General features: G+C 36.7%; 1 protein-coding gene across 6 annotated transcripts in view; it reads left to right on the plus strand.

Annotated features, from left to right (window-relative positions):
• The window catches only part of septin4b (septin 4b), a 46,934-nt gene extending 35,246 nt beyond the window's left edge, over window positions 1-11,688 (plus strand). For 2 of the 6 annotated variants that reach the window (XM_056757511.1, XM_056757512.1), the window contains 11 exons: window positions 1,982-2,266; window positions 3,528-3,624; window positions 3,706-3,792; window positions 3,930-4,053; window positions 5,773-5,907; window positions 6,363-6,480; window positions 6,553-6,654; window positions 7,910-8,006; window positions 8,340-8,502; window positions 8,697-8,799; window positions 11,035-11,688. In XM_056757511.1, coding sequence (XP_056613489.1) covers window positions 1,982-2,266; window positions 3,528-3,624; window positions 3,706-3,792; window positions 3,930-4,053; window positions 5,773-5,907; window positions 6,363-6,480; window positions 6,553-6,654; window positions 7,910-8,006; window positions 8,340-8,502; window positions 8,697-8,799; window positions 11,035-11,103 — 1,380 coding nt within the window. In that variant the 3' untranslated portion in view covers window positions 11,104-11,688. The remainder of the gene's footprint in view (window positions 1-1,981; window positions 2,267-3,527; window positions 3,625-3,705; window positions 3,793-3,929; window positions 4,054-5,772; window positions 5,908-6,362; window positions 6,481-6,552; window positions 6,655-7,909; window positions 8,007-8,339; window positions 8,503-8,696; window positions 8,800-11,034) is intronic. The other 4 variants (XM_056757517.1, XM_056757516.1, XM_056757514.1 and 1 more) reach the window with 3 other exon arrangements.
• Window positions 11,689-12,279: the final 591 nt, after the last annotated feature.

The raw sequence follows: 12,279 nt of genomic DNA on the forward strand, positions 1-12,279 counted from the left end.
CTACGACGACAACAATTCTTCAGACATGTCTTTACTCTCAGAAAATATTTATTATTACTTCTTGTTTAACTCATTCCCCGCCAGCCTTTTTTTAAAAAAAGTTGCCAGCCAACGCCAGCGTTTTTTAACATTCTCACCCAATTTTTTTGGCTCACAGTAAATTTTATGTAAAGAATATATGGAAAAACAATATGTCAAATGAAAGAAAAGAGTCTCATCTTTTAAACAAAAGAAACCATATTGTTTTATCTTCATTTGTTCGTTTTTTATCACTCCGTAGATGTGGGTAGGTGCTTCAAAAATGCATCACTTTGATTAAACAGCTGAGATAATTAACGTTTTTGTCAAATATTACGCCCAGATTACATTCAGAACAATCATTAAAAACCACTAAAACATATACGTTCTAGGTTCTGGGATTCTGTACTTTTTCCCAAAAGTGTGTAATAGTGCCACCTGCTGTATAACAGTACAAACACTGATTGCCGTAATAACTCATCTTTGGCGGGGAACAGTTTTTTTTAAATGACGAGATAACTCGTCAATAGTGGTGAAAGAGTTAACCATAGTTTTAGTACAAATATCATGGTTAATTTCTGGTTACTATGCTATTACTCCAAATAATCAGAACAAGCAAATAAATGGCTCCGATAATTTATCAATGGGTAATCCATGGTACATGGTAAAATGGTAAAAGATGTCATATGTCTGTGTTTTTCCGTCTTTTTGGTGTGTTATAAGTTTCCCATGCATGTATTAGACTCGTAAAATTGCAAAAATTTCAGTGTCGGAACAAAGGATACATTTTATCTAAAAGTGAATGCTCACCCAGACCTGCCTGAAATGCCACGTGTAACCACACCCCCACAATCTACATCAGTTCGTGGTATGATTTGACTAGACCGCCCACATGTATAAGCAAGTTAGGTGGGCATACCTGTCAATACAATTGCTGTGGAACCTGATCCTCCAAATATGGTAATAGGTGTTACATTTCCTTCACATGCTTGTAGTATTCGACCAATCACTACGCACTTTTTAACTAGCCAATCGTATCACACCTCGCTTTTCAGAGAGGTGGGGCAAAGAGGAGATACAAACATGCACGGTATGTGGAAAATACAGAAGCAAATACGATCGCTGCTTCTAGTTCACAGGGACTTTTGAGGAATTAATCTAGATTGCAGTGTGGTTCTCCCTTTGAACTTTTTGCTTCCTATCACATCTGACTCCTCTCAGTCTGTACGCAGTCTGAATGTAATGGTATTGATTTGCTCCAATTATTAACATTAACAGCAGTTCAGTCAGCTGTTTTTCAAGTGGATATCTGCTCTCTAACAAATAGAATATTTAACAATTAAAAGGCACAGAAACAAAATGTAAGGCCATCCACAGGACACAAACCAATTGCTGTCAAAGGACAAAGGAAACACTGTGGTTTATATAGACAGGGGACCTGACACACAAGTTAACAAGATAACAAGGTAAGGTAATGATGAACAAAAGAACTCCAACAGACTACAACAGAAACCAGAAATCATTACAAACTGAAAGTGCATAGAACAGAGAACATATACTGTAGAACATGTGACAAGCTTCTTCACTTGCTTTTAAAAAGCATTTTTGAATTGATAGATCCTAAGCACAGTTACTAACAAAATATCATCGTCACTTCTTAAAGTTGCTACATGTTTAAAACTGTGTATCTTGATATTAGCCACCACAGACATCTTAATACCTACAGTAAATCAAGAATGACAGAAAGTTGTGTAACACTATCTGTTGTAGCTGTAGTTTGTATTAGCATATTTTGGCACCCTTTCCGTGGGACATTTTTGTAAGTATGAGATTAATAATTTTTTATCTTTTTTCTCTTCCGCAACCTTGACTTTCTGTTCAAACCTGCTTTCCCAATTAATCCGCCTCACATTTGTTTACCCCCTGACTCCTTTAAAAATGACCTGATCCCTTCTCACCCCAGCACCTCCCCAAAGAAGACTCTGATTCAGAGCTGGAGCACATCATGGGACATCAACCTCCCAGAGATGAGCATCATAAGGGGTATGGTGAGGGTCATAGTAGACCCCACGCCCCGGGGACGCCTACTTTCCTGAGGCCCGCGGTGTCACCCATTGGCCCGGGAGAGTTAGACCACGAGTCTAGAGCTGTGGCTCAGCGGGGCCGTGTGGAGTTTAACTTGCCATCACCCATCAGCCCCTCCAGGCCTAGAAGCCCCTGGGGTTGTTTTGACCCTTATTTCGCTGAGGTAAAGCATGCTGGAATGATGAGGGTTTGGGATGTGCATTGTGGTTTTCTTTCTTAATGCATGATTATGGTCGTCATTTAATGTTATGTTTTTGGAGATACATATTCTTAAATCATGGTTGATATATACTGTATACTTTGGTACTGAATGATAATCAGAATTTGGCAATTCAGTACTTCCACTGTACCACACATGGGTCTTTCTAAGAGCAATTTTTCCATTGTTTCTTGGTCTGATTTATTTATTTATCTGGTCACATAATTTTTGAGCAAAAAGAAAGTAAACTGCACCAGTACTCTTGGATCTAATAACATGTTAATCTGTTTGACTGTGTTTGATGTGTCACTTTTCTTTGGGGATCCTGGCACTCATGAAAGTGGATTTTGTTGTGGTCAGAATCATTATGAAAGTTTGGGTGACGACTCTGTATGGGTCACCTCCAAAACCTTCTTTAACAGTATGTTTACTTACTTTAAGTAGAAAGCAGTAAAAATGTTAGCACTTTTAAGAGTTTCACATAAACACAACAACGTTGACAAAATGATCTGCATTTCCACTGGTCCGCGAAAATGAGTAAAAGACCTGTATTATGCATGCCAGTAGTTGGCGATGTCACTTTGTAAAGAAACACTACGCATCTGGGCACATATGCATATCCAACTAGGGATGTAACGATATCACAGTCTCGCTGAACGGTAATACCCTGGTGTAATGCCTGCTGTACAATCTTTATTGTAATATTTAAAAAGACCAATGAAGATTTGGCAAAAGTGCCATAAGTGTTTAATAAACAATTGTTGAACATTGTAATGATGTACAAATGAACCACGTCATATGCTGTCTTCTTTTTTTAAATCCTCTAAACATAACTGTTGCTTTGAGGTATGAAGTATAGTATGAGATCGGTCAGATGACTTAGAACTCCCGATTACTGCCCCAATGGGACCTTGACATCTATTATATTGTTTAACATTCTATATGCTAAAAGCCCGGAAGACCTATCATTTTATACAGTCTTTTGACAATGATAATATCTAGACCGTTTTGCTACTGTGATACCATGAAATTGATAATATTGTTACATCCCTAATATCCAGGTTTAAACCAAAAGTGCTTTTTACTACCCAGCGTATATGTGTTGTTGTATAAATGGCCGCTTACTTTACGGTGACATATGAATTAGAAATGATGTCATGTACGTCTTTCTTATTCATTTTATTCTTACTCTATTCTCCCCTTATTCCTGTTTGTTTGTTGGTAGGATCAGGATAAGGAGTATGTGGGATTTGCAACTCTGCCAAATCAGGTTCACCGTAAATCTGTGAAAAAGGGCTTTGACTTTACTTTAATGGTAGCAGGTAAACTCTGCCTTTTACTTTAAAAACCTAAGACCAGATTTAAAAAAAATGTTTTGAAATGAAATTTCATCTTTTCTACAGGAGAGTCGGGTTTAGGAAAATCCACCCTGGTCAACAGTCTCTTTCTGACAGATCTATACAAAGACCGAAAACTGCTCAATGCAGAGGGTGAGTTACTCACATATACACACAAATGCATTAATTAAAATCACCCCTTCACTCACTCACTTGCCCACCTGACTGAATTGTGAAATGGGTCAAGAGAAGAGTTTTGTGGTAAATATTTGCTCTTTGTTTTGTGGTAGAGAGAATCACTCAGACAGTGGAGATCACTAAACACACAGTGGACATTGAGGAGAAGGGTGTCAAACTAAAGCTCACAATCGTAGACACACCGGGATTTGGAGACGCAGTCAATAACACTGAGTGGTATAGAGTTTTACACTTAAACTATGTATACTGTGTGTGTGTGTGTGTGTACAGTATATAAATATAAAAACAAGTTCATATTCACTTTTAAGCAATACAACAATAATATTTGGACATGTATTTAGGAAAAGTTCAACTTTTTTTTTTTTTTGTGATAACCTCAGACCACCACAGTTTTCATGTGTCTTGTCATGATGTCAGTCTTTCACATTGCTGTTTGGATGACTTTGTCACATTCAACAAACACTGGACTGGAAGGGCATCTAGAAATGCTGATTCAATGAAAATTTGTAATGGTCTCTTAAAATTTTCCATGGCTGTATATGTGTGTACATACTGTATAGTTTCAACATTTTCCAGATTCCAGATTTTTTAGAATCTGGAAAATTTTGAAAACGTAAGAATCATAAGAGGAATTTTAAAAATTAAGATTTGATTATAATTTGCTGCTATACTACTGCCCTGAACAAATGTTTTCACACAACAGAAGTTTATATTAAATCATAACTAAGAATTTACTAAAAATAAGACAGTCAAAAAGTTGACTTAATTGATTCATAATATGGTATGATGTTACCTGGACAATTAGTGACCGTTTTTATGTTTTGTAGAGTTTCTTGTTTGATCTGAGCTATTAAACTGTCCAGTGATCTCGTCCACAAGCTTTGCTTTTTCAGCATCTTCTGCCAATTTGACCTCTATTCACCATTGATTGTATTCATTTTTTTAAATGACAGATTCATGCACAACTTTTACAGAAGATTCAGTGGTGCTCAACATCATACATTCCGCGTTTCCCGACAGGATTAGTTTAGGAACAAAGTTCCGAAATGAGTAAAGAGGACTATCCTATGCAAAATTGGTTCGATCGCATTAGCACGAGCAAAAGGAACTATTTAGTGACATAAGCCTCCAACAGCGATATCGTTTAAGTGCATCCGTCGAGCAATGACAAACAACAGAAAGATGGAGGACGCTGTGATCATTGCTATGTTCGGCCAATCAGCATTTGCTCACGTTACACGTCATTCCTATCCTGCTGCTTTAGACCCTTCCAGGAGATGGAGCAAAAATGTTCCTCGAAAAATGTTCTCCCGAATTAAAATTGCGGCTGGTTAATGTGGTGTAAACACAACAAAAAGCAAGTACTTCCGGTAAATCGTCCCGGAACAATTTTATCGTTCCAGCGTTGCGAAATGCCCTATTAAAAGTCAGGTGTTTCTAAACCTCTGAACTGGGTGACCAACTTAAACTGTTATTATTATTTTATCTAAATAACTTATTTAAGTAATGCCATCCAGAAACTAGAAAAATAGACATTTATGAGAAGACAAATTAATAACAACTGACACCAGTTATCATTTCTCCAGGTATCCACTCACCTGACTTTAAATGCATCATATTGACTTCTGAAGCATCACTGAATGTTGGTATATTTTGTAATAGTTGTGTATGAGTTTCTTGATTGTAATGAATGTGATTATCAACCTGCTTTGTATATCACAATTTTGCATTACCTGGACAGAGAAATGGATGTTTATCTGTCAGCTGGTGTCAGAACTGCTAAATAGGCCTAGACATATTTTTCAGTCCAGTTTGACTTAGAATGAATGAAACATTAAGCCTATTTATCCAACCATGGAAGTAATGAATAATTGCGACCAATTTTTTTTGGACTGGGTGATTTGTTTTAATAATATGATCTATGCGTGTTTTCAGCTGGAAGTCAGTTGCGGACTACATAGACCAGCAGTTTGAGCAGTACTTCAGAGATGAGAGTGGACTAAACCGCAAAAACATTCAGGATAATCGTGTACACTGCTGTCTGTACTTCATTTCACCCTTCGGTCACGGGTACTAATGCTGTCATCTTTATACACAACTGATCAGATGTAACTAAATTAACCTTGATTGTGCTGTTATGTGGTGTAGTGGGTTAAGTTTGTTGAATTTTTACCACTGTGTCCCACTTAAAAGAGGGATTGTCCTTTTAGTAAGTGTGTATTCAAGGTCTGTTGACACATGAGTTAAATATTAAGCACTAGGGAAATAGAGATATAGAGACGTCAAACAAGGCAATTGTGCCCCCTGCTGTTATATTTCTGTAATTACAGCGGTGAAACCAAGTCCCATTAGAATCAATGGAAGACAGCTTGAACTTGTTTATGACACCTAACCCAGCAGTAATAAATAAAGAGAATAGTAGGTGTAAGAGCAGTGGTGTTCATGAATGGCGTCAGACTGTAACAACCTGTGTTGTGAAACTGCTTGTGTTCTCATGCTCATGTCTGCTGTTGCTTCTGGTTCAGTTTAAGGCCTCTCGATGTGGAGTTTATGAAAGCACTCCATGAGAAGGTCAATATTGTGCCTGTGCTTTCTAAAGCCGACACGCTAACCCCCAACGAGGTCAAGAAGAAGAAAATCAAGGCAAGTGCTTAAGCTTTCGAAAGCTGTTTGTGTCGTGGGTGTATTTCAGTTTGAAACCTCTGCTTATAACAGATTCGAGAGGAGATTGAGCAATACGGAATCAAGATCTACCAATTTCCAGATTGTGATTCAGACGAGGATGAGGACTTCAAACAACAAGACCAAGAACTCAAGGTTTAGGTTTTAATCGGCCCTTTTGTCAAACGCAACCTCTTGTGAGCAGTTATGTGTTTGTTGTGAGGGGCCAAACTTTTACACAAAAAATGCTGAATTCAATCCATGGGAGAAAAAGTGTCTTATGTATATTTCCAAAACCACAATATTTAGTTGCCACACATTTATGCAATCAACCCTGTTTTCGAGCCCTATTAGAAACTGAACATGAAAATGTGTCACCAGTGACCCAGGGAGTGACATCTGGAGTGGGTTTCATTCACTAAGCATGCGTACGCACAAATTTGTGCATGAAACCTGTGTACCTGTGTACAAATGCTTTCACAAACAAATCATGATTCACAAAAACTTTCGTACAAAAATTGATTCTAAATATAAGAGAAAAGATAGGAACAGTTGAAAGCACACAAACGCAGAATTTACCTGTCTCTTTCTTTCCTTCTCTCTTTCCCTCTTTCTCTCTTTCTCTAAGACAAAATGACAAAATGCATGTTTCATCTTAGGATAATAGTTATATGTTTTCAAATTATATATATATATATATATAAATAATTACGCAAGTTGTATATTTAATTTTTTAATCATATACAGTGAAAGAATTAAAAAGCAGCTTAGACTATAGCTCGAGCTGCATGGTTTCTCTGCATAGCTGCACTTTTACAGCCGGCTAGCGAGAACTCTGCAAACTTAGTACATGTATGTTTTATTGTGTATGAACTTGCTTTGAGGATTGTGCACTAGGAATTTGACCACGTTAAGCATGAGAAGACAGCACGTTTAACATTGTAAAGAAGTCAGAATGCATGACACATCATTGCTAGGCCGCTTTAAATGACGATAGGTGGTAAATGAAAAGTTAGGCCATACCCCCTAATGTGGGTATGGACTGGGTGTGTTTTATGTAAATGCTCATTTAGAATACTCAAAATTCACAAAAATTAGAACGAGATCAAGACCAATTTCATGTACGTACGCACATGTTGTGAATTAGGCGGAAAGTTTTGGTTGGAGGTTCAAATGTGCGTATAAATACGAAAAATCTACAAAAAAAATTGTGAGTTCAGTATAAATAATACTTTTCACAAATTGTAGGATTGAAAGCATTTGTCGAGCTCAATCATTCAATCCTGTTACATAAATTATTTGAAGAAATCTCAAACTAGCTAGCCTCTACTACATTATAGCAGTGCAGATTCTTTTATAAAAAGTGCCACCTGTGTCTTACAATAACTTTTATTTCATTCTTGTCCTGTAGGACAGCATTCCCTTTGCTGTGATAGGCAGTAATACAGTAGTGGAGGCCAAAGGCAAGAGGGTTCGAGGTCGACTGTATCCCTGGGGAATTGTAGAAGGTATGACTGTCTACATGGCTACTTAAAATCTCTTCTCCAAATAGAAATACATATCGACAATACATACGACATTTAGTAAGCTGCAAGAAATCTGCACATACAGTATTCCCCAGAAAGCTGTGTAGGTTTAGCATCATACTACACATTTTAGCAAATAAATGCCACAATGTGAAAAGAGTGAACATGTAGATTCTGGATGGGCCTTATAAACTGGGACATTGTGATCTAGTATGAATTCATCATGTTGTATCTGTTTAGGATCAGTTCTGGTCAACAGAACATTCAGATTTTGTTACAGTAGAGTGATGATTTGTGTGTTTCTGTGTTTGACAGTGGAGAACCCAGCACACTGTGACTTTGTGAAGTTGAGGAACATGTTGGTACGAACACACATGCAGGATCTGAAGGATGTGACACGGGAAACCCACTATGAGAACTACAGAGCCCAATGCATCCAGAGCATGACACGCATGGTGGTAAAGGAACGCAACCGCAAGTATGAACTCACAACTCCGTGGCAAATCTCTGTGGGTTAAATATTGGATCAACCTCAGATGAGAGTTTAGGGTGGGACTTTCCGTTTGGACAGACAGTGGGGGGAGTGTCTGGAGAACCTTTTTGTAATTCTTTTCGGGGCCACTTGGGCCGACAGTCACTTCTCAGCCTGATATTTTTTCATTTTTTTCTAAGCAGCAAACTAACCAGGGAGAGCGGCACAGATTTCCCCATTCCCCTGGTAACCGGCGTCGCTGACAACGAGACGGAGAAGCTCATCCAAGAGAAAGATGAGGAGGTACGCCATTCTCCCTGCTCAGACGAGCATGAGCAAAAGCATCTGCACGAACCGCATTTGGACCCAAAGCCATGTGTGGATCCTCATACAGAACCTGAGCCTGACCCTCAGCGCAAAGGGTCCTGACAGCAGTGATTTCTGACAGGGTTTCATATAGTCTGTATATTTGACCACAGTAATCTCTCATCAACCCTTTACTGCATCTATGCTAGAACAGGAGTACTGTAGAAGAGTGGTAATGTGTCTAGTGTTTCTATTGTTTGCCAACCTCTGTGCCATGAATCACTTTAGTCCTGCATTTCACAATGAATGAATCTCCCTCTGAAACGATCGAATCAAGAGAGAACATTGATTTAGCTTGCACTAAGTTTATTGGGTGTTTTTTAAGGCCATGACTATTATTTGCATTGAAAAAAAATAATGCAAAATCTGAAATGCTTCAAATAATGTAAATTTACAACACCGTAGTGTGAGTTTGGCTGATCACTGTCCATCTTGTCTGTGTTTGTTGACTGGCGCATCAATGAGCAGAGTAAAAACAGAGCAGACCCGTGTGTACGGTCAAAGCGTGACATGCTGACTGATAAGGGTAAAGCAATGTCGCATGGGAAGGCCATGTGCATTTCTCTCATAAGTCAGTATAAATTGACTGCATTACAACAAATACTGTCATGGTGTATATTTACACGATGCATTAATATAAATCAGAATGAAGAGGTATTGTGCTTCACTGTCATAAAAATTCATTACATGTGGAATGTAAATTCTAATCTTCTATCTTTAAGGTGGAATGTGACTTGAGCATGTGGGCTATTCCAGCTTTATGGTAAATAACCATATGGCAAATATATTGAACCATCTGTTTATATTTGATGAAATCCTTGTTGATAGAGTCTAAACATCAGAAAAATGTAAAATTTCTGTTTTAAAAAGGGAAATAAACATGCGTTAAGGACATGTTTTTTGGCAGTCGACAAATTTTGTAGGATTTCCGTGAATTAAATGCACAAACCTGAAGCAATTATGAATAGAGAAGTGATGCCTAGAAACTAAAGTCGTTACTTTATTTAAATTTTCATGTGCCCATTTATGAGGTATATATATATATATATAATATATACCATTATGGATGTGACAATCCTGGAAATGGCACTTATCTGACTTAATCATGCACTAAAAATAAAACAAATTCTTTAAAAACTTGGAGAGACTTCACATGGGTATAGGAACCACCAAATGTTGATATTTGTGCTGTTAGCATAGTATAAACCATTGGTAAAAACTTTATTTTATCATGATACGGTTGACATTTTCACGTAATTGCCCAGATGTGTATCAATTTCCAAAAGATATATCTTATTGTTCCCAATCAAAGTCTTTCTGAGTTATTTCAAACATTCCTCCTCTATGAAAATGTATTTAAACCATTACTGAGGAGTTTCATTTGGTTGTTTTTGTTCTGAATTCTGAACATTTTTTACATTAAAATCTTCTATTGACATGACTTCACACTGCATGTCTGCATTCGTACGCACTTTTCTCAAGATTCCACCAACCATTAACATCGGAGTGTGCTCCCTAATCTTTACTTTAATTTGTATGGAATCAGCTTTTATTTGACCATTATTCAAATTCTTGATTTTGACTGCTGACAATGTGCTGATAAATGCATGGCAATTAAGTAGTTTTCTGGTTTGTTGACCTCATTACATTAGATACATCCTTGCCATTAAAACCAGGCACTTGAGCTGTTTAAGAAAACTACAGTATGTAGATGCCATAGATTATACCGACGAAGATTGGAACAGGCAGTTGTCTGTACATTGACAATTATGCAATTGACATATTATTTTAGGCGAATCAAATATTTCACAGCTCAAATAAAGGTATACAGTAAAATTGTTTGTGTCTTTCCTGGGAAAGAAACCCCTGAACGCATGAGGCGATATTATTATATCATCCACAGAGATCATGCACCGTTGTTAGGAACAAATTGACGATTGCAGTTCTATGCTGCCAAATTATTTATTTAGCTAACATGTTCATTCTCAGGGTAGAGTTGTTGTGATGTGCTGTATTATTGGTTATCATTGCCCACATAGTGAACTTGTAGTTCACTAATGTGATTGGATATGCTGGATTTGAACAGATCGATATTCATCCAGTTATTTATCACATGACTCTCTGATCTGTTTTATCACAGAGTTTAATCATTTGTTTTCGTGTTCTTTGCAGTTGCGACGAATGCAGGACATGCTGCAGAAGATCCAGGAGCAGATGAAAACGCAGAAAGAGGCCTATTAACACGGCATCGCTTTGATTTTGTGCCGTCTCCTTCACCATACACACCAGGACAGCGTTGCCTGATTCCTTATCATGAGTTGTCTCTTAACCCACCCAAACTGTTAGGATAAACTTGACCAAGGAAGACTATATGGGTAAATAAAAAAAATGGGTCCAGGGCATATTTCATCTTAAAGGAAAACATTTATGCTTTATTTTTTTAAATGACATTTTGAAATATGACCTGAACATGTTGATTGTTTTTGTAAGTCAACCAACATAAATCTTTATTTTTTAAGAGCATTCTGAGAGAGTATTATTATATGTAATGACGTCTTTATTCTGTGAGGTGGTTTTGGTTTATGGGGAAAGTAAAAAAGCCCTTTAACCATTTTGCTTGATTTTCCGATATTTGTTTGTATATATACATATGTTTGTATGTTTTTTTACATAATTGTTTAGGGATAGGTTTTTTGTAATTATTTAATAATTCTACAACTTGTTACTGTATTGTCTAAAATGTTCATTAATCGTATCCGTAACGTGTTTCTTTCTGTATTTCTATACAAAACTTCTACGTTTCTAAATAAAAAATATTTTATTTTCCTATTGGAGATATGTAACGATAACGTATTGTATAAAATATACCATAATATATTGTATTATATAAACACTCTATAGAGAGATAGTTTTGTTAACAAGGCTTTAACGCGACAGGCAGATATTTCTTTCATTACACATGCACATAGCTGTTTACTGACAATGTTACGTTTGTGATGGAGTGCATTATAGTAAAACTACTTGTTAAATTGTTATAGATTGCCATAGAGAACATATGTTTTTTTTGGATAATGTTGGTGAAACAAAAAAGAAATAAGTCTACAAATTGATGTACGGTGTAAAAAAAATCAATGTAGCTGAAAATGTAATGAAGCTGTTCAACTGAAGTTTTTTTTAAGTTAAATCAAATTAGCTTTAGTGTTAATTAAACTTGAATGATATTGTACTGACTTAAAACATCTTGTTGTATTTTACAACTCGTTCTTTTGTCTGTTCAATATAATTAAGTTAAATAAAGCTAATTTTATTTAACTAAAACATTTAAGGCATCAGAAATTGATGCATTTTTAACAGTGTATTGAGTAACAGAGGTGATTGAATAAACCCACTTACAACAGAAGCTATATTTCTATTTTC

This window comes from Triplophysa dalaica, chromosome 9 (genome assembly GCF_015846415.1).
Source record: "Triplophysa dalaica isolate WHDGS20190420 chromosome 9, ASM1584641v1, whole genome shotgun sequence".
In the NCBI taxonomy this organism is placed as follows: Eukaryota; Metazoa; Chordata; class Actinopteri; order Cypriniformes; family Nemacheilidae; genus Triplophysa; species Triplophysa dalaica.